This window comes from Ochotona princeps, chromosome 19 (genome assembly GCF_030435755.1).
Source record: "Ochotona princeps isolate mOchPri1 chromosome 19, mOchPri1.hap1, whole genome shotgun sequence".
Taxonomy (NCBI): domain Eukaryota; kingdom Metazoa; phylum Chordata; class Mammalia; order Lagomorpha; family Ochotonidae; genus Ochotona; species Ochotona princeps.
In genome coordinates this window covers 39,293,158-39,316,314 of record NC_080850.1, presented here as the reverse complement: position 1 = coordinate 39,316,314, position 23,157 = coordinate 39,293,158, and the positions used below count along the sequence as shown (strand labels likewise).

The 23,157-nt window shown below is 45.2% G+C and overlaps 1 protein-coding gene across 1 annotated transcript in view; it reads right to left on the bottom strand.

Moving 5' to 3' along the window:
- FBN2 (fibrillin 2) overlaps positions 1 to 20,351 on the bottom strand; it is a 189,810-nt gene extending 169,459 nt beyond the window's left edge. Inside the window, exons 1-5 of the mRNA XM_058677557.1 lie at positions 19,676 to 20,351; positions 18,776 to 18,858; positions 13,847 to 13,945; positions 11,260 to 11,355; positions 7,262 to 7,357 (exon numbers count right to left, since the gene is read on the bottom strand). Of these exons, the coding sequence (XP_058533540.1) occupies positions 7,262 to 7,357; positions 11,260 to 11,355; positions 13,847 to 13,945; positions 18,776 to 18,858; positions 19,676 to 19,929 (628 nt within the window). The 5' untranslated portion in view covers positions 19,930 to 20,351. The remainder of the gene's footprint in view (positions 1 to 7,261; positions 7,358 to 11,259; positions 11,356 to 13,846; positions 13,946 to 18,775; positions 18,859 to 19,675) is intronic.
- Between the last annotated feature and the right edge of the window lie 2,806 nt (positions 20,352 to 23,157).

Genomic DNA, 23,157 nt, shown 5'->3' with positions numbered 1-23,157 from the left:
CTGGCATTCCACACTGGGTACGAAGGGCCAACTCTTACTGTTTTTTTCAGCCTTTTCTGCTACTCTTCCCATTCACCTACTGTGCTTGTCAGTGACTCAAGATGACTAAGCCTGAAGGACCTTTACGAGTTGTACACTTTCTTCATCTGAAGTCTTCTTTCTAGCCTCCCTCAGTGTGGTCAGATACCGTTACCGGCCATTGCACTGCTCTGTGTGGCATGGAGGGAACACAAAGACACTTCAAGACACCAGTCTTTGCTCCTGGCAGGATCACAGTCCAGGCAGACTAGGATGAAAAGACAGCAGGGCATGGGAAGGTGTGAGAGGAAAGCCTTGGGAAACTCCCTCTGGTCTCTGAAGACCCCACTGATCTGCTTCCTAGACTGAGCCACCTGCCGGTCTATCGGCTGGAACCACCTTCAGCGAAAGTAACTGTGAAACCAAATGGCATGGCACGGGTGCAGTAAGAGAACTTCAGAAACACCAGTTAAAAAGTAATTCCTGAGAACAACCCTGGTACTTAGGGTTAAAAATACATCCCAACAAGCAAGCCTAATAAAACGAGCTAGGTGGTGATAAAGATACAGTATTTCACAGTTTGTAAGGTAGCAAACACTCAGGGACCTCAGAAGGGTAAAGTTTAACATTGTTCACAACTGAGGTAGCCTGAAGCAGGACAGTGTAATTGACCTTGAAGTGTCTTTCTCATTCTTCCAGGTAATTTTATCTAAGATAGCATGCTGTAGTAGAGCGTTTTGGTAACAATGTTTACTCTGAGCCAGCCACTATAAGGTGCTTTAGTTCCCATTTGATTCTCCTTCAAGAAATCCCTGCTTATTCCAAGTCCTCCTTGCCATGAAACAGTATTAGCCTTTGCCTGACTCAACTAGCTCAAACAATTCTCCTTTTCCACTCAAAATTCTGCATTTGAGTGTCCCATTTGAAATTGCCAGCTAGGAGTCCTGTTAAAAAGATACACGCTTTGATGATCATTATGTTATTAGGTACTAGGTATTGTACTTATCCTTTAGTATTTCAAAAACATTTTACAATTTACAAGATTTCATGGCTGACACAATAGACACAGAGGATACACACAGGATTCATACAGAATAATCATATTTTCAAATGATACAGGGTCTGATGTTGATATTGATCAGACTGTATGTTCCTTAAACACAACCAAGAACACTTGTTATGTGTCTGGTGCTAAACACGTTATTGTTTTTAATCTTCCCAGTCACTCTGTGGCAATACTGTAGGTCCATGACTCTATCTGAAAGCTCTGGAAACAGATGTTATTTAGAAATTTATCAGGTTTTGGATTTCTGAAACATACAGTACACATAATACATAAACCATTCTCTCCCATACACACATTTCAGCTAATTGCCTTTGACAAAATCCCATGTTTCATTACGTTTAATTTGTTTGTGTGTATGATGGCTTTGCCCAGTTTCCATACTCGTATAAACCTTGACTGACATTCCAACATGATGTGGAACTGCAACAGCAGACTATTTAAGGAGTTTCACAAATATCAAACATTTGAATATTTTATTTTATATTCCACTTTTGCTTGCCTCTAGGTAGCTAAACCTACAACCAGCAACCAAATTAAAGTAAGTGCTCACAGCTGGAATACACGAACATACTCATTGCTTTAATTCAAAAGAGGGTAATAACCGGGTCTAACTGGCTGCCAAAACATTCCTTCTTATCCCACAGATCTAAACAGAAGCGGCTTAAAGCAAGGACTATGAAGTGGAATCCCTGGTCTATCCCAGACAGAGCGAGTCCTGAATGGACTCTCTCCCACACTTAAACCCTTCCTTTACAACACAGAGCATGCACTGCCTCACACTGCACCTCCTGTCTCCCTCAGCCTTCCTCTTCTTTCCTTTCTCTTCCCACTGTCTGCTTTTTCTTCCCTCATTTTCTCTCCCTCCAGTCTTAACGACATTCAAGATAAAGATGTCATCTGAGCTAGTTCCAAAGAGTTAAGTTCCCACAGATTTTTTGGTATTTCTCTGATGCCCATTTAAGGCTAAGTTTAGCTTACAGAGTGCAAGGTTATAAAACGTTCTTCTTAATGTCCTCACAAGTGCAGTGTCTTTCTGTCTCTCGTGTGTGCGCGAGACAGAAAGACAAGGCAAGAGTGCGCCATGCTCGACGTGAACAATCGGCAACATCCTCCTCCCGCTCCACGGAGCTCTCTTTCTGACCAATCTTCGGAGCTCCATAGAAAGGACAGGCTTTTATTTTCATAAAAATTCAGCTTTCTGATCGTGGTACCTGATAATGAATCCTGGAGTTTCAACAACTTTAGCATGAGACTCAATCATGATGCATCTTATAATATTAATGTAAGAATTCATCAGTTACAGTATCCCCATGAAAATGAACCATCTATTTCACTGACAGGAAGTCTCTTCTAATTGCAATCAAGAACCATGTCTGGGCTCTGTACTTGTTTCTACTCCTATTATGGTCTTTACTGAGCTGTATTCATCTGCATGCTTAAAATAGCTGACTAGTGTTGGTCTTTAAATAGACAATTTGCTTCTCATTAACAGGGAGTGTATTCTGCACTTTCATAACTCAAGTTTCAAGAACTTAACCTAACACTTAAAAAGCACTCCACAAATACTGGATGAATCAGCACTGAACATTTATAAAAAATTTAATTTATTTACGTTCCTATATGTCATAACTTAACAATAAAGAAGATTTAAAAAAACAAAATCTCAAAAGCACTAGACAAAATCTGGGTTTATAGACGATTTGGGAATGGGAAACGACCTCTAAATATAATATCAAGGAAATAAATCATAAAAAAAACAGCTCTAGAAAGCAAAGCTCTAAAAATTTAGTGATTTAACAATTACATTTCTAAAATATATTCTAGAAATATAATCAAGAACAGAGAATTATCTACAGAGATTTTTGCCACACATAGCTAAAATGCAAAATAGCCAACAAAACAAAAATGAAACCTAGAAGTGACTCAACACATCAAGTAACAGGACAGGTAACTGAGTGCAGGTGTATATAATATAGTAATTAAGTTTAACTTTTTGTTAGAAAAAAAAGCTTCATATGTTCAGAGCTACAAATTTAGCCTAAACAAAAGCATCCTCATCTGAGAGATTGAGAAAATTCACTTCATAAGCCTCCTCTTACTATTGGGAAGAATGTATATGGCTAATACACATTACTATAATATGCACTGCAGCCATGACAACCTACAGAGCCTTACATTCAGTAACACAGGTGAGGAAGAGAGAAGACATACAGTTTCCAGTAAGAAGTGGAATGATCTCATCTTTTGTAAACACTACGAGTATGCACACAGTAGAACAGAAAGGCAACTGGATGTTCATTCTACAAAATATTATGGCAATAAATCCTGGTTAGAAGAGTATTTCTTATATCCTACTTTCGACCCCAGTTTATAGTAAAATCCTGGGATGGTTCAAGTTTACATAAACTTGCATCTGCGGTCAGGCACACCTGACTGTGGCCAACTCCCTTCAGAGAAGCTACCATCGTCACGTTCCCATTGAAATACATAGTAAGGGACTTGCTGCACACCTCAAACACCTCGCGTGGACAACAGCAGAACAACGTGGGGCTCGTTCCTGTGACTGGAGGTAGCCGAGTGAGAACTGAGTGGAAGAGTGTGGCAGTTCAGATTTCATAAAAGCTTAACATTGCAACTTGCTCTCACAGCTTTTTTTTTTCATTACAGATGCAGTCTACTATTCTTTTCTTGAAAATATTAGTATTTAAAAAATACTTTGTTCCTTTATCAACGTATTTTACTGAAATGCGTACATTTTAAAGGTAATGTCACTGAGCATCAGGGCATTAGATAACATTTTTATAGCATTTGAAGACATTTTCAAGTAAGATCTATATGATAACTTTGTAGCAGTAATTTTTGTGTAATTTAGATGAGTCTGGGTTATATTTCTAACAGATGATCTTTAAAAAGTCTTCATGGAAGACTCAATTACAAAATAAGAGTTCTACAGTCATTCAAGTTAAAGAAGTTTAGAATGAGATTCTAGGCAGGCCATACTTGTTTGCGGTCAAGTAATTATTTTATTTTGTCGAGAAACCCCTTGGGTAAATTCACATCCTGCCTGTCTGCCCTCAACGAGTCTCTACAGATGATTAATAAAGTATATTTCATACTCAATGGTACAGAAAAAACATCTTTAAAACCCAATTGATATATAACCCAATTTCTACCTATCCCCGGGTATACTAAGTGCAACACTGATGGTTTTCTGAAACATTACTCACCAAGAGAAGCAGAACGAATTGAACCTCTATGCTTTGGATGTAGCTGAGCTGTTTTAGAGTAAGGAAGGGGCCACAAGAACTCCTTTTTCGGATGCTAAGTATAAAAGGACATTGTGCCTTACAGCAAGAGTGACAATTCCAAAGAGGTACAGCTGAACCAACACCAAGACTCAAGTTGCCAGTCATTAGTTATCACAGTCTCTGCCTCCAGTCCGGAAACTAGTCTGCCAGAAACCCAGATAGCTGGAAAAGCAGCCAAGGTTTATCACACAACTGGCCCAGGAGGACAACTGGAAGGCAAGTATGTGCATTCAACACAGAGGAAGAAAGCGATCCCTAGTCTACAAAAGTCTTTTTCTCTTTGTATCTAAGCGACACATATCTAGAAACTTAATAGTGAAAAAACACACGAATTCAACATAAAAATCTAGTCACTAACCTCATGAGTTACCTCTTTTCGATCAATGTAAACAAGGTTTTTGGAGAAAAATTATGAACTTCATTTTGAGTAAAATGAACTATTACACTACACATTTTAAAAAGACAATTGAAAATTTATCTTAATATGTGAAAAGTTCATGTCTGTAATCTAAGTGGAAATGAGTAACTACTTCTTTGGAAGAAATGTAATTATAGAGCATCCATTGAAGAAGGAATGATTGAAAACACTTTTAAAAACAAACTCATGTTTAAAAAATCCTTAAGGATAAAAATTCACTCATTGATTTTTGTAATGAGTGCTGGAAATACACTACTGTGTGTGCAAAGGGTACACTCACGGCTTCCCATGAATTTCGCAAAGACTAACAAACTTGATGAACGGACAATTGTTAAACAACACTGATGTATTGCCTGGAAGCTTCTCAGTTGAGACCACCCACTCCATTCCTTTGCCAATTACAAGTTGAACTTGAAGTTGGCTTCAGGACACAAGACACACAGAGTTTACATGACTGCCAGAAAAATGAACATAATCTCTACCAATTATGATTACATTTGAAAATTTAAATTTAACTGCTCTCCATTTCATAGCATTTAAATAAACTTAACATCATCTAAGAAACTTGTGTGATTCTATTCTGAATAATTTATCATATTATGCTAACATTTTGTAATTTTTCCAAAAAATAAAAGCATCTGGTAAAGACATTTAAATTCATCCTAACTTTAACTACAAACTGTCACTTATGGAATGTACTTTAGTCCCAAAAAATCTCAATTACATTAGGAATAATGTAAATATCTTGAGTGTATATACATACTAGTGAATGTTTAAAAGCTGCATACATCTTACTTTTCAAACTTTACCATATAATTCTAATTTCTCAGTGTCTTCTCAAGACTTCACCTGAACAATAAGTTGAAGTTTTATGAAGGTAGTGAGTATAACTTGTAAAACATAGCATCTTTGAAATCCAAAGCCTCTCTCTATATCAACTGTCACCACAACTTATAAGCAATACTTCTCTGATATAACTCCACACACTCTCCTTTCAAATGAAGAGAGTGCTGTGTAACTTCAGAGGTCACGACAAGCTCTGCGAGAATAGGCTGAGGACATACATAATAACGAGAGGTTACACAGACAGTACTACTTGAGCTTAAGCTTTTGTTCTTACTCAAGACCTGGTCCTATATAGCTATTCAACACATTTAAAATTTACTTATTTAAGATTCACAAACAGGGGGGGGGGGCTAGTGGAAGGGAGAGAGAGAAGTCTCATCCATGTGTCCACTCTCCAAATGCCTGCGAAAGTTGAGGCTGCGCCAGAGCCAAAGCTGGAAACCAGGACCGCCATTCAGGTTTCCCATATGGGCAGCAAGAAGTTAGTTACCAAACCTCTTAGGGTCTACACTGGTAGGAAGCTAGAGTTAGCAGCTGAAGCCAGGAATCACTTCCAGTGTGGACAGCACGTGTCTTAACGAGATACACATGCTTCTTATCACATTTTATTAAGTTAAACTTCTTCCCATGTCATGGTAATGACTTGCCATTAAGACATAACTATCAGATCACTTACTGGATCAGTGATGGGTATTTTCAGCAGGCTCTAGCTCATGAGTTTCATTGTCATCCTGGGTTGGTTTCTTCACTGTAACTGGTCATCTACACGGATGGGGCAGAGGCGCTGGGTATGAACCCAAACCATCCACTCTGCCAGCTCTGCTGTCCTGCTCAGCAGGTGCGGAGCCCGCCCACTCTCAGGATTCAGGAAACTCCATCATCCCCTGCTGCAAAAACAGGTCTACACCCGACAGGCACCACCACCATCCTGACAACGCAGTTTTAAAAAGTCAAGTTTAAGCCAATCAGCACAGAAAACATCTCCAGAGGCCGTTATTGGCCCATGGTTGGAGGAGAGGATTTTGAGCTGTGAATAAGGAAGCTCATGGCATCAATGACTGCTGAGAGCCATCTTAAACACACACACACACACACACACACACACACAACTCCAGGTGCAACAAAACAATGCAAACAGAGGTCAAGTTAGTCGAGTGCAAGCCTTGATCATATCCAAACTGCAACTCGCCAGCCCTTACCATGCTTCCATGCTGCTGTGAGCAACCTGCAACATGTTCTGAAAGTCTTGTAGCAAAGAACACCCGATACTTATGTTTTTCAGTAGTTCTCAAAGGAACTCTACTTTGAATTGAGCATTCTGTGACAATTTGCCATCAATCACTCGGTGATAATTATCTAATCGTCACAGCCCCGAACTGGCCTCACAAACTGAGGTCACCGGGACAGGAAAAAACTGAGACATTTCCACTTCTATCAGTTAGGTTTCAAAATTGCAAACATTCCATTTAAAAACACAATCAGAGCAGAGCAGTTTACACATATACTTAGAGGACAGCAGAAATGCTAAGTTTCTTAGAAATTTCACTTACCAGAAGACCCATTTTTATAATAAACAACTTCTTCACACCAAGATCCTCCTCTTACCTCTTTCACACTGTGGACCAGTGAATCCATAAATACACGCACAGCGGTTGGGTCCGATGCATCGCCCGCCATTCTGACAGCCATTGTCGCAGACAGCTGCACAGGAGAAGGGCAACACGCTCAATACAGAGGAAGCCTCCACGTTCAAAAGAGGTGGGTGGTGAGATACTGCCATAAGGGACTTACATCGAATGACACAGTTTAAGCACAAGTTGCATCAGATATCGTAATAATTAGACTTAAGCGTATATGGAGACACATTTCCATAAATCACACAAAGCAAGCAGTCCACAACTTTTTTTTCTTAAATAATCAGAATCTCAATGACTGGCCACACAGACTTTTATTCTGTTAGCCTCATCATATGACTTTTAACATGTAATGAGATTTTAAAATCTAGAGAAGCAGATAGAAAAAAGAAGTAAAATCTAGGGAGTAGGAAGAGGGGGGAGGGGAGAATAATAAATAAGACAACCAGGAAAAAAGGGACTGGGAACAGGAAAAACAAAACTGAAGGCAAATAAAGAGAAGCACCAACTTTAACACGTAGAGGGGAAGCCCTCTGCCGTGAAAGTTAGGAGGTCTCTTGGGATTCCAAATTCCTCATTTGAGTGCCTGGACTGCTCTGGCCCGGCCTCAGCTGCTGCAGGAATTTGCAGATACAACACTGAAGTCTTCTGCTCAGGTCCTTCAACCCCTAGGCAGCCCTTTCCATCAAAATCCACTATTACTCATGGTCTTCCCCACCTTTTTCTTCACCCATTTCACCTGGTCCATGTATCAACACAAACTGCTGTCCAAAGAGTCCGAAACACATTGTGCCCCATGACCCCGGTACCACTGAGCCTCTGAGCTGGCCCTTGCTACAGGCCAGTCTCAACACAGTGGAATTTGAGCGAATTGCTCAAAATGCTCCACCCTTCTGAGGGTACGGCTAACCTTTCTCCCTTGGCCTGTATGGCTGTACACCTCTCTCTCTGACCTCATTACAATGGTGACACCTGTTCCCACAATACCCCAGACACACATAGGTTACTGCTTCCAGCCACAGATCCTCTGGATGTGTTTTTCCCTCCACCCAGAACACTTTTCTCATGAATCTAACAGACTTGCAGAGTGGCAAGCAAAACCACTGCCATAGCCTGTGATGCTAGCATTCCATATGATCACCAGTTCGTGTCCTAGCTGTTGTAATTCCCATATAGTTATCTGCTGATGGCCTGGGAAAAGCAATAGAGCATGGCTCAAGGGTTGGGCTCCAGCGACCCATGACTGTGGAGTTCCAGCTGGAGCTCCTGGCTTCAGCCTGGCTCATTCTTGGCTGCTGTGACCATCTGGGGAGTGGAATCAGCAGATGGAATACCTCTCTCTCATCTCTCTGTCTCTCCCTCTACCTGTAACTCTTTCAAAAAATTAAATCTTTTAAAATAAATAAATAAATAAAAGCATGGAATCAGGTCTTTGGGACCTTGATGTAAAATAGCTGAACACTGCTAATCTATACTCGACTCTCTCCCACTAACCCTTTTTCTTTCTCCTCTGAGAGAATCCCATTACTTAAAATTTGGGTGCTGTATTTAGTCTAATTTATTAATAATTTTTTCTACTAGGATATAAGCTCAGGGCATTATCGAACTTGTTCAATGATGCATTATTGGCACCTTGCCCAGTGCAGGGCACACAGTCATTAGCCAGAATTGCTGGAAAAAAAAAAAAGAATACTTTTTGAAGAGCAATACTGGGGCAAGTATGGTGGCACAGCAAGTTAAGCTACCACCTGTGACCAGGATCCCATAGGGGTCCAGTTCAAGTCCAAGTTGCTGTATTTCCTCTAGTCCCCTGCAAACGCACCTCAAAAGGCAGTGGAAGTGGTCCAAGTGATTGGAATCCTGCCACCCAGGTAAGAGACCAGATGGACCTCCAAGCTACTGGCTTTGCATCTGGTGCTGTTCTGGCAGGTGTAGCCATCCGGGGAAGGAACTAGTAGACTAAAGACCTTATATGTATGTACATTTATATACATACTTATAAGTAGTATTTATATTTCTGAGAAAACAGCTACGCAGGTGAAATCTTTTCCATTCCCAGGCCAGCAAAAACTGTATTTCCAGGAATTTTATGGCATCTCAAGCTAAAAACTACATTTAAGACTGTGATACTCTGAGTGCAGAACGACATAAAAGCTATCTTCGTAAACCAGTTCTTACATGGGTATCTACCAGCTACCATAGGTTCAAACTATCTGTTCATTATTGAGTTTTATGGGCTGCACTGCTTGTCTTGCTACAAGATGAGCAAAAACCAAGAGAGTTGCATTCTACGAATCACCTGAAGACCAAGTATTCGGGTACACACTGAGTTTCCTGACCCAGAGCCTTTCACATCGCCCTAAGTGGGAAATATGGCAGCATCAACATGGTGTGACATGGGGCAGTTTCTCATTTCTGTACCAAGAACAGAGAACACACTCCCTAAGAGAGCTTGTTCTGTACATTTAGGAAACAGACACCACACACACTCAAGACAGGCAGACAGGTTGAATTCTGGCTGTGAAAACAGCTGGTTTCACCTCAGATGGGAGAAAAACTTATGAAACACTGTTTGAGACAAGGCTTTATCCTTTGTGATTCCAAAATAATTATCATTTCCCCCCACAGATCTAAAGGTTGAGTTTTAGGAAGTATGACTGGGTCTTCTTGCTGGCTACTAACCTCTTCAAAACAGGTATAATCACATGTACAAATATTGTAAGGTATAAAGAATGGTAAAAATCTGATATAAATATGGTATTCCCAACAGATCTTCACTTTTTTGTTGTTTACATACTGGAGTCCACTGTGAAAATTTGTCACAAATATCAGAAAGTACAAAGAAAATGCATCCATAAACAAAACAACAAGAAAACTTTGCTGTAATTTTCTGTTCCACTGTCACCCAGTTTCTCCTTGTTCCCCTGGCCAACATTAATTCAGGAAAGGGATTCCGCTGGCCCTGCTTATTCACACTAGATAACTGGCCGCAGGGCACCGTGTTCTCTTATGTACCTACACAATTCTGCTCAAACTGTAGCCTGTCTCAGGATACCTCTTCAGCTTTCATCAAACCCCAGGGCCAGGTGTACATACCCTGGGCCTCAGGCCATAGGCGGCCCACAGGTGGATTTTGCACTATTTATGAGATCAGAGAGGTTTTCACATTTTTTAGTGTTTAAAAAGTTAAAATATTCTGGGAAGTGAAAATTGCATGAAACTTCAATTTCACTGTCTGTAAAATAGATGTACAATAAAATCTGATTGTCATCTACAGAAATGCAATTGAATCGAAAGAGATGAACTTGCATAATATCATGTCTTCGTACTCTTCCATATTTAAAGAGATGTGCATTCTTACAAGTCTCACCAAACACCAACCAGAAGTATTTTCCAGTGATGTGTTACAATCTACAAACTGCAACTCTTGGATCTTTGCTAAAAGATTGTTTTTGATTGGTGTACCAGTGAAAATATAGTTTTCCTGAGTTAGAACTTCATCTTTTACCATGTCAACTTTTACAAAACCATTCCACAGTCTATCACATGGCATTAAATATATCTGAGTGAAGAGTAACTCAAGAGACTTGCTCTGCCAGGATTACTTCTGAGATAATAAAAAACTCAGAGAGAGGAAGAGGAGGAAATACAGGGTGAAAGATAAAAGCAAAAGTCACCATTTTTCCAGGAAAGTATGTGTGTTTTACGGGGCTGGACTGAAAATCTACACAAATTTATCTGTGGTGTGTGTCAAATTTGTTAAGACATTGGTGGTATTCAACTTCTATTTTCCAAAGCTCAAGCATTCTAAAAGAATTAGAAGAAATCTCAGAATAAAAATGAGAAGCTCATTAGCCGGGTTTTCCGTATCCATCTATGCTTTACAAGATCTTAAAATGACAATCTAATCGAAATGCCTGCCAAATAAAATTACGACCAGTGTACAAAGCCTCCTCCAGCATTCCTTACGTTGTCCACAGTAAGTTCCAACATATCCCTTCTGGCACTGGCAGTGGTCCTCCGCGCAGGTCCCTCCATTCATGCATCTCACACTGCACTGCTGAACTGCAAAGGACAACAACAACACACACACACACCTATTAATCCTGACTACAAGCTGAGTCATAGCAAGCACACCATGAACCAAACATTGAATTTACTGACCAATGTACACCAAAAAACTACAGGCCATAACTCACACATTCTCACAACTCTGTATCCCAAGTGCATTCATGGGCCAATGTGCTATGTTTCTCAATAAGGATTTAAAACACATCATAATTTTGGTGCAAAAAGAAATCAAGGGAAGGTGACTAGTGGAAAAATTTGCAGCACGCAGGAGCCAGATTCACTGCCACGCAGAGCGCAGGGGCTGAGTGCCTGCCGATGGGTTTTGGCCCTTCCTAAAGGAGGCACCATCCCGGGAGACTCTGGGGGAGGTTCCTGGCTTCAGATTGGCTCAGTTGTGGCTGTCATGGCCATTAGGGGATTGAACCAATGGATGGAAGATCTGTCTGTTTACTTTCCAAATAACAGAATAAAATAAATACTAAAAACAAAACAGAACAATAAAAACCAAAAACAGAACAGATTCTCATCATGAAGAGGAAGACCTGGCCAAGCCAAGCTGAATGCCATCAAATAATGTCACCCAAGTGCTTACACTGTATGTCCTGTGCACCAGAGAGTCACCGACAGGGCTCAAATATCAGAGTCAGGTGGAAGTAGTTAAGACACCAGACCCACGGCCTTCACCAGGGTAGCTGGATTCGAGTCCTGTCTCTGGCTACTGACTCCAGCGTCTTGCTAATGGAAACCCTGGGAGGCAGCAGATGTCAGAGTAAGTCTTTGGGTCTCCGTCACCCACAGGGTAGACCCTGACAGAGTTCCCAGCTTCCTGCCTCAGGCCATTGCAGGCATTGGTGGAAAGAGAATACATGAGTACTCTCTCTTTCACCTGCCTCCATTTCTCTGCCTTTCAACTGAATAGATGTTTAAAAATTTAAGGAGGAAGTGATATGATTTTTTTTTCTCTGAAGATGACTCAGGTTGCCTGCGGAGGATAAACTGGAGGATCGGGGAGGTGAGAGTTCAGGTAAGAGAGGAAGAATAACCACGCTATGGTGCTATGGCAGTGGAACTGGAAAGGAAGAGCCAGCTGCAACATACTTGTGAGTGAGACTGACAGGGCTTGCTGAAACAGTGGAGGTGGAGAACGGGAAGAAGCAGTTATGGAGGCACTGGGTGTACTGGCAGCGCCTTCTGCTCAGGAGTGTGGTCAGCAATGAACGCAGCATCCTTCTGGACATGCTGCAGAACGAGCACGGTGCTGCAACAGGTGTCACCTGTGCCTCAGGCAGAAATGCCCAACAACCGAGAAGTGAATTACACTGCAGTTCTCATCTCTACTCCCGAATCAAAGCTGGACTCCCAAGCAAACTGCTCCATACATCTTGACAATCAGACACTGGACTCTGTCATTTTGTCTATCTACAATGTCAGGACACACTTACATAGCAGGATGATGGACTTGTGACTGTTCAAGGACTATACTACTGTAATAATCAGAGGGGAAATCAGATGGGGGAGTGGAGGGAGGTAGGAGAAATCCCTGAGCGTATAGAACGGTATCACAAAAAATAAAAAATTAAAAATAGATAAAAACAGAAGGAAAACAGGTCACAAAGGGCCATGTAAGTGAAGAATTTACTCTGGAGACAATTAGTACATGTTACTGTTGCCAACATACTAGATACATCATTATAGATAAGTAAATTCACCCTGGGAGGAATATTCTTGGGAGTGTTAAACATTTTAAAAAAAAAAGGATTTATTTATTTTTATTGCAAAGTCAGATATAGACAGAGAGGAGGAGAGACAGAGAGAAATATCTTCCATCCAGTGATCCACTCCCCAAGTGACCGCAATGGCTGGTGCTGTGTCGTTCCAAAGCCAGGAGCCCAGAGCCTCTCCCAGGTCTCCCACACGAGTGCAGCATCCCAAGGCTTTGGGCTGTCTTCGACTGCTATCCCAGGCCACAAGCAGGGAGCTGGGTGAGAAACAGGGCTGCCAGGATTAGAACCAGCACCTATATGGGACCCTGGAGAGTGCAAGGTGAGGTCTTTAGCCACTAGGCCACTGCACCGGGCCAGAGGGAGTGTTGAACTTTCAATGAAAGGTAGGTGAAGAGAAGAAATAAAAAGTGATAATCAAGAAAAGGAGCATCGTGGACCAGTAGTAGCAAGCAAGTAAAGGGTATGGTGCGGTGGTGTAGCCGGTACAACACTGCCTGTCTTCAATGTCCATGTCTTTATGGGTGCTGACTCCTATGCCAGCTGCCACATCTTTCCCACAGTGAAAGATGCCCCAAATGCTTGGGCCCCTGTCACAACATGGTAGACACAGGAGAAATCTCCCGTTTCTGGCTTCTGCTCTGCCCAGCCCTGGCTGAAGCAGTCATTTGGGGAGTGAACCAGTAGATGGAAAAGCTTTCTCGCTGTCTGTAATTCTGACTTTGAAATAAGTAAATGGACAAGGCTACACGCAAGAAACGTACTTGATTTTGACCCACAGGTTGGTGATATTTGGCCACTGGAACACGTGCACATGTTAGGACGGGAGCAAAATCCATCTCCGCAACTGTTTCTGCAAATCGCTACAAAAAAACACAACAGGAAAGCAAACAGATGGTGAACCATGGCTTACAAATAAGAAAACTGTACTTCAAAACAGTAATCATGAAAATCCAAGATATAAAATACTGTAGGTACAAACTACTATTCGTCTCTTCAGTATCCTTAACAAGATGTGCAAACAACGAAGTTGTTGCTTAAACTCAATATTGTCAACGAACGTTGCCTTGTCCATTCAAGACTGGTAGTTAGATGCACAATTGGCCAAAAGAAGACTATCTTTACCTAATAGAGCAGGGAAGATTGGGGAAATCCCAAGGCCCTGCTTGGAAAACCCAGCTGCTCTGTCAAGGGCCTTCCCAGGAGTCAGAGAATGTGAAATTGGCTGAGCCGGCGACTCCAGGCCTCAATGACTTGGCTGAGCCTCAGGGGTTCCACGCACATTCCTTCCCAGCTGGTATCTGACCTAACCCTTCATCAATCTTCATTCTCTTTAATAGTTCCCTCTCTCTGGCCTCCAGTTTTCTTGTCTCATATAAGCTCCATGACCCAGCCTATTTCTGCTGCCCAGAAAAGCTACTGTGACATTTTGTTTGGAGGTGGAGGGAAGACAAGGTCGCCCACAAATGTGACCTCCAAAGACCACAGAAGTATGAGGGTCATCACTGACAAGAACAGCAGGCTCCAAAACACACACATCCCCCAGACCCTAACCCTGGACCGAATGCCCTCCCATGGGACAGCTCTGTCAATCCCAGCATTCTCTCTCCACCCACAACTGAATTCTCTGAGCGGAGAGAAAGATGCTTGCTTATCTAATCAATACTCAATACATCTATAACCTTCTAACTCCAAGGCCATAAACCCCAAGATAAGAACAATAATCTGGGAAAGGCCTGACGCCAGTTATCCACATTTCTGCCAGGGTGTATAGGTATCCTTTGCTAGGGAGGGGGGTGTCCAGCAAGTATCACAGAGCTCTGGGATCCTCCACCCCAAATGATGTAAATAACATGTTCTATGGAGGCAAATCATGTCCTCCAGGAGGCTTTTGAAATCCAAATCATATAAGCAGTATTACCGTCAGTATTCTCCTTCTAAGAAGAAAAAGTGTCAAATAGTCTGGTGTCATGATTTACATAAAATAAAAACCCATTTTAGGCACAAATATGGTTCTCACTATAGAACTACTCCTGAAATGAGTTGAAGTTTTGATCACTGATAACTTTCCAATGGCCAATGGTCATTAAAGTATCATTTATATCAAAATTCCCTCCTCCCCAACAAGTAGATGCTCTAGGGGTCTCAGGTGAGTGTCAAAGTGCCCTGAGCCAGGAAGTCTTGATGAGCTCAAAGCTGAACCTCCTCACAGTGGGCTTAAGCTCACCCTCCTCCTATCTGTCTTTGATGATGGTAAGGCTCACCTAAATATAGGACTTGGCATACGGAAAAATCATGAGATCTAGGAATAATGCACAGAGAGACAACCTAGGTCCAGTGTTTGTAAGCAGAGCACGGCCAGGCAAGCAGCATGGGGTATTCCCAGGAGTCTGAGGCTGAGTGCTCCTTATGCCACAGATCTACCGCAAGTACCCCGCCACCTCTCCGGATTCAGTACTGTCATGAGTAACACAGAATGGAGGGATCCTTTTGATGCGATTTAAGAGATGTTCTGGTCTCAAATGCTATGAATCCAGCTCTTTCCACTGTTATTCCAGTGACCAGATTGCTGCTCCTAGCATGATCTTATAACACACTCATAGAAACTTTCCCATGTTCTACTGAGATGAATAAACAATAGGAAAGTGCAACTGTCAGTTCCATCCTTTCAGAAACAAGCATCAGGGGCTGATATTGTGGTGCAGGGGGTTACGCTGCCTCCTGTGAGGCTATTCGCCCATATAAGCACTCCTTCCTGTCCTGGTTGTCCACCTGAATCCCCCCTTTTAAAAACAATATATTTATTTTCATTTGAAAGGCAGATTTACAGAAGGAGAGTCAGAGAGGGTAAGACTGTCCATCTGCTAGTTCATCCCCCAAATGGCTGGAATGGCCAGAACTGAGCTAATTCAAAGCCAGGAACCAGGAGCCTCTTCCAGATTCTTCCATGAAGGTGCAGAAGACAAAGGTTTTGGGCTGTCCTCAACTGCATTCTCAGGCCACAAACAGGGAGCAGAATGGGAAGCAGAGCAGCCAGGACAGGAACTGGTGCCCTTATGGAATGCTGGCTCTTAAAGGTGGAGGATTAATGAGCCTGTTGAGCCGTGGCACTGGTCCCTGCTCCACTTCTGAACCAGCCCCCACTCATGTGACTTGGGAAAGCAGCAGCAGATGACCTGCGTGCTGGGGTTTGCCACCCACATGGGAGGCATGGATGGAGTTCCATCGAGGCCATCTGGGGAGTGAACCAGGGAATGGAATATCTCTCTGCCTTTGTCTATTTCTGTCTCTCCCTCGCTCTCTGTAACTCTGCCTTTCAAGTAAGTAAATAAATTTTTTTAAAGTATTTGCACATTTCAAAATGTTTCACTGAACTTTTCAGGACACAATTAAGAGCAGAAGAAAGTCAAACATACACAAATCAAAGTTTATTTCCCACTTATTCTCTTTTCCTCATGAATCTTAGTCAAAAAGAGACTGATTAAAATTCCAAAAGGCTGATCATTTTAATCTATCTACACAGAAATATTGCTGACATACCCATATACAAAAATGAACTTCCTAATCTGCTTTACTTTTTGTTTTGTCAATTTTCTCAGCACTTTGCTTTTGCTAAATAATGGAATGTAAATAAATTCAATAAAGACAGTAATTAGCTTATTTTGTTTGGACAATTAAAGCCTATAATTAAAATTTTTGAGTTTGAATTTGTAATATTAGTTTGCTTAGGACCTCCACAAAGATCATATAAAACAAATATGAAAATAATTAATGTGCTCTCTTACAAATTAAAAGGTAGGGGAGATTCCCACCACAGAACATTAAGGGCAAACATTTCCCCTCTGTTTAGGACACTGCTTCATGCTGCCAGGTATCTGAGTTATTTTTGATGGTTTGTAGGTCTCTCAACATTAAGCATTGTAAATGTCTCTTGTAGATACAAAAACATCATTTCAAAATTTATGTTTTATAGGTTTCTGATACATACAAATTCCACTGTGACTCATACACACTAGAGTTTTACCAGTAATACAAACACAGATCACAATACTCTGGTATTCTCAAAGCTGATCTTCTAAACAAATCAAGGGTTCAGTGCTACTCAAAGACCCCAAGTATTTAAAGCTGACTTTAAATGGGCTACAGACATATTTCTACTGTAAATAGAGTGGCTTTTGCTCTCTGGAATTCCCATTCCATTCTGATCCAATAAAATCTGACTTTACAGATTTTCAACACGTACCATAAAGCAACCCCTTCTCCTCGGCTGCTCTCCAACTCAATAATGGCAGTCACATTCATTACATTTAGTGAGTCAGACTTTCCGCAGCGCCTAAGTCACTCCTGGCCACGATGGCAGGTGTGGGGTGAGTGACATGAGCTGTTTGGGGATTCTAGGAAACCTTGTAACATTAAAGCAGCCATGGTAATCCCTACTGGTTTGAAAGGGCAACTGCACCCTGGGCAAAGGCTCCATCCACACTGGACTTCTGTGTTGGAAGGAAGGACTGCCAACATCCTTCCTTTCTCTTGAAAGCAGGGGCAAACAATGGAGCACTCGCATCCAACATTGGGGAATCATTTTCAAGACCACATTTGTTGTTTCCTGTATTTGCCTCTTGTGGAGTTCCAGGGTAGAAAAAAAGATAAGGGGAAACCAGTCTTTGGCACATTTGAGATGTCATTCCTTTTTGAAAAGCAACCAGAAATAGCATGAAGGGTTTCTATCTCAAATCCACAAAACCAGTAAGTATACAGTCCCCGACGCCACTACATCCCTGTTTATCCCCTGGCTCTTACAGCTTGTCCTTTCCTCTGTTCACCACCGCATAATTATCTTTTTCCTGGTGACTGCTGAGGTCACTCTGGAGGCAGAAGGGGCTGCAGGAGCCTGCGCTGCCTCATCCCCAGCTCGCCTTCCAGCAGACCCGGGCATGGCCAGCCACACTTCAGGTCACCACTTCACAAGCAGGTGAAGGAAGACATCCTCCAGCCTGACTATGGGGCTGGAGATTAATGAGCCTTCCAATTAGAACTCAAGAGGGGACTGGGTGCCTTATGCACAGCAGGAGTAGAATTCACTCATGAAATAAAGTCTGGCATGCAGAATTGGTGTGAAGGGTCACACTTTAGAAGTAACTGCACGCCGCGAGCCTGGGGTCTGGAAACCCCACCTTTAAATATCTGCCAGAAACAGCAGGGAGAAAAAGGGAAATTGGACAGTTAAGGCAATCAGAAGGGTTGTGTTCAAAACTTTCTTACATCTGGGTCAACTACACTGTCAGCAGTTCCCCCCTGCACGTGTGTGCCAGGTAGCTGAGATGCAACCCAAGCCAAAGGCTGGCGTAAAGGTCCAGACTCAAAAGCCAGGCCATTCACATGGCAACACTGTGGTCTTTATTCATTTATTTATTTACTTGATAAGGAAAAAAGTGGTTTTGAGCTATCTGGGAGATTGCTTTGCTCCTCCTTGGAGTTTTCGCAGACATGGAAAAATAAAAGTTCCAAATATGGTTCAAGCTTTTATCATTATTGCCTTTCAACAGAATGTGGCCTCCAAGTCTACCCTAACACAGGCCAATACTGCCTCCTGACCACTGGGAGGGAGCCGCGTGTGGCCCAAAGATCCCTGCCAGAGGCCCCTGGATCTCACCGGAAGCGCGTGTCCACCCTCTGCCCAGGCCCGCACTCACGGACAATGCACTGGTTTCCTCCGGGGAGTGTCTTCCATCCCGGGCAGCAATAGGAGTGGAACCTGGAGCCGCACACGTTGGGCCTGTGACAGAGCAAAGCAGTCACATTCGCAAGGAGGCGGGGTGGGGCGCAATGAGGTCCCTGAAGTCCCCCGCAGCTAAGTGTCCCCGTGTAAATATCAGAACCATCAAACCCCAAGCACCCCAAATCCCTGGCGTTTTGGTGTGTGTATTGGGTGATGCAGACCAGGAGGTCCAGGGCAGAGACTCAGGGATGGGGGAGCCAGACACTCCCCTGCTTGCCTTTATAGAGAGCTGTGGAGACCTAAAAACGTGTGATTTGCTACGATTCAAGCCCCCGGATGCAGAGAACAAAGGGAACCTATCCCCCTTTCGGCCATCCTTATCTTCTTCCCAAATCCACTCCTTTCTCCTCAGTTAAGCACTCCGTGGGCCCGATGTGTCAAGCTGGGCGCGTCGGAAGGTGGAGCGCTCGGGCTGAGGATTGGAGAGCAGCACAGAACCCTGCACACGTTCTCAAACAAAAGGCTCCGCGGCGGCGCCCCCGACGGCTGCGAGTACGCAGGCTCCGGCGGCCCCAGTGCGGGGCGCACTGTTCTGCTCGAACTCCAGAACCCACTTCCCCACGGGGCTCCGCACTCGCTCTGAGATCCGCACCCTGGGCCCGCAGCCTCACCGCCAGTCAAACCCCGAGGGAGGGCTCTCAGCCCCGCAGAGTCTCAGGGCTCGTGCAGCCACACGGGGAGACGTGCTCGTTGGGGATCTCCAGGTCTCCGGAGGCAGCTGCAGCTCCGGCTGCCAGAGCAAGGGTCAGGGACCAGGTGTGATGGGAAACGGCCAAGCCTAGACACCCCCTCCCCAAGCCCGCTGCCCACCTACCCTCGGAGCACTTCCTGCTGTCCTCTCCTGCGCACCCGGCTGGCAATCACGGCGCCCTCCTCCCGGTACTCGGGCGCCACGAACCCGCCTTCGGAGCCCACCGCTGCGGGCCGGACCTGTTGCAGCGGCGACTGTGGCAGGGGTGGCTTGGGAGGCGGAGGTTGGGGCTGGCCGGCCGTGCCCTGCACCCAGAGCGCCACGCAGCCCAGCCACACGAAGTAGGGCTGGAGACACAGCCGCCACCGTCTACCCATCGCCGGTTCCGAGAGCGCGCGAACCGAGGCCCGCAGAGAGGCAGCTACCCAAGACAAAACCTGCGAGGGCCCGGTTAGAGTGGTGGTGGGCAATCAGGGGTCTGATTCGCCCTTCGTCGGCCGCCTGGGCTCCGGCACCCTGCTCTAGCGGGAGCAGCAGACAGACCGCGGGCCGCCGGCTGCCAGGGGCGCGGGATGCGGGGCGCAGGCTCTAGCGCAGTGGGCGGCGAGTCACGGCAGCAGCGGAGTGGCCGGCAGCCCCGCGCGGTCCACGTTGCATCCCCCGGGCCACGGCCCCGAGCGAGTCCTGGTCCGCCAGCGGGTGGGGGCGGGAAATTACAAAAGTAACCCGAGCAGCCGCGGCGTAAAGTTACAAAGAAAGCGGACCTCGAAAGGGAGGAGGGAGTGTGTGTGTGTGTGTATGGGGGGGGTGTGGGGAGGGAGCCTGCACGCAGCGGCTCAAGCGGATTCCCCTGCGCTCCGAGAGGAGCCGATCTTGGAAAGCTGCAAAAGTCACCAGCAAGAAGCAGACGAGCCAACAAAAGTCGCTCCCGCAAGAAGAGCAGGGTCTCCTCCCGGCCCGCTCCCGAGTCCCTCGGGGACAGAGACGCGCCGGCGGCGGCGGCGGCTGCGGTGCCGGGCGGAGGTGCGCGGGGCCCGGGCGAGCGAACGGGCTGGACGCCGGGGAAGATGCGGAGGCCGAGGGCGCGGCGCGGGGCTTTTAGAGGCCCGGCGGGGCGCGGGGCGGGCCGGCGGGCGGCGGCTGTCAGTGGGGGCCGGGGCGCCACGGTCCACACGTGGAGCGCAGCCCGGCGCGGAGTGGGCGGGGCCACGGTGAGGGGCCACGGGTGGGGGAGGGGCGGAGGAAACGGCGGTGGTGAAGGGGAGAGAGAGAGAGGACGCAGCTCGGGGAGAAGGGGGCCCAGCCTGAGGGGAAGGCCGGCGCTGCCTGAGGGACTCGGAGCGAGGGAGTGGCGAGCCCCGGGTGCGAGAGGAAATGAGCGGGGGATGGGGGCGAGGTGAGGGCGAGAAGTGGGGAAGGGGAGGGAGGGCCGCGGCCGAGAGGAGCCTTCCCGTCCCCCTCGGCGGGCCGCCCCTGTTTTGACTGCCTGTACAAAGCGCGCAGACGGCGGGGGAGGGGGCGCGGCGCACCGGATCTGGGCACGGAGGCGGCCGCCCCTCCCCCTCCGCCCACGCCGGGCGACCGACCGACCGGGGCCCGAGGGTCCGTGAGGGCGCGCGGCTCGGCCGGACCTCGGGCCGCACTGCCCGTCGGGCCCGACGCCGCCAGGTTAGGGCTGAGAGCCGAGCCGGAGCCCGGGGGGCGGCGGGAGGTGGCGAGGGAGTGGCCGGCAGCCCCGAGCAGGGGCCCGCGTGGGAGTCGCTGGCAGCCTGTGTCTGAGGAGGCCCCACCGGGAGCGGCGGCAGGGCTGGGGTCCGGCCGGGAGCCTGGCCGTGGCCGCGGGTGGACGCGCCCACGGGAGTGCCCCGGGGCTCTGAGGAGACCTGGCCCGGTTGGCCTCGGAGAGGGGTTAGAGACCCTGAGGGGTCGGAGAGGGTCTGGGGGCCTGTGCCCGCGCTCTCGGGCCTGGCCGCTTCCCATGAATGATTAACCCACAGCGCGCCTCTCAGGCCCGGGTCGCCTTTTGTGGGCCTCCCTGGTGAGGGCTCTGTGAAGCCCTCCTCCTCATTAGTGCAATTTCACAACTTAAAACCACCAAGCCCCCTGAAAACTGAGAATGACTCTCTCCAAGCACGGTTTGGGAAAACAGCACAAGAGAGCTGTGTCTGAATCACTCAGGTCTAGCGACTTCAAAAAATCCCTTTATATGTAAGTGTACATGTGTCTGCACACACATCTCTTGCATAAATATCAATCTGGTCCACATTGCCCAGATGTGCTATTGGACGGCCAAAATTCTCTGAGAATTGGCATAGCTCCCTTCTTTATTTCCCCCCAGGTACACTCAGGATATTCTTACAAAGAAAGAAAATTTAGGAATTCATAACTTTGCTAAAATTCGAAGATATTAGAGCAGAAGAGGTGTTTTTCGCGAACTTCTCTTCAAGCAAAACAAGCGATGAGAGTTAAGGAACTATCTGGGGTAAGAAGAGTACATTAATAAAACCCTCCAAAACATCCTTTAGTGCTTGATGGAGCCCATGTCTCTAGCACGTTGAATCCAAGTGCTCCACAGTTAACGTATGCCTTTACCCTTTCACCCAGCAACTCAAGTTTTAGCAATCTGTGTAAGAATATGTAAGAGAAAATGAGAGTGATTGGTACATGAAACGGTTCACCATAGTACTGTTCCTAACAGCCAGACAGGAAACTCAAAATTCCCCCAGGAAGGGATTGGTTGGCTACGGTTTAATTCATTCAGTGGTCTACTATGCAGCCTTAAAAACGGGTGATACTGCATGAGCTTTAATAGATGTAGTTAAGTATTTTTTTAAAAGACAAAATGCAGACAGAATAGGTACTTTGTTAAGACAAATAAGTTTGATGGGCCTGAAGTAAATAAACAAGCTGACTTATCGTTTAATGTAATTAGTTTATATTTACAATGCTGAAAGGTTCTGAAACAGGGGTGGTAATGGTTCCATACAACAGATGTGGATGTAGTTAATGCTACTGAATTGCTTACTTAAAGTGTTTAAAATTGTGAGTTTTATAGCACTGAATGTTGTATGAGGGAGGAAGAGAAGTCTGATATTTGTGATCTAAGTTTCTGTTTAGGACACTGGGAAAAGAGCAAGTTAAATCCAAAGTGCATGGAAGAAAATAGTAAAATCATAACAAATCAATGGAATTGAAAACAAAACAATGGAGAACATCATTAAGAGCAAAAATCTGGGTGTTTGAAAAGATCAGTGAAGTTGGTCAATACAAAACGAAGCTCGCCAAGGAAGCAGAAGACACAACAGTTCCTAGCGTCTTAAGTGAAGGAATCATCGCTGCTTATCCCACGGGCATTAGAAGACAAGAAAGGAATTGTCTGGACAGCCCTGTGCTACAGAGGTAATAAATGAAGCGTATAATTCCTTAAAAGACACCAACCAGTGGAACTCACATCAAGATAAATAAGAAATACAAACAGGCTTATACCTATTAAACTGAGTCAATCATTTTCCAAAAGAGAGTACTAGGTTCAAATGATTTTTCAGTGGTGGCTTCTACAAATTGAATGGAATTTTGCAAACAGTTTACAGAGCACATTACAGCAT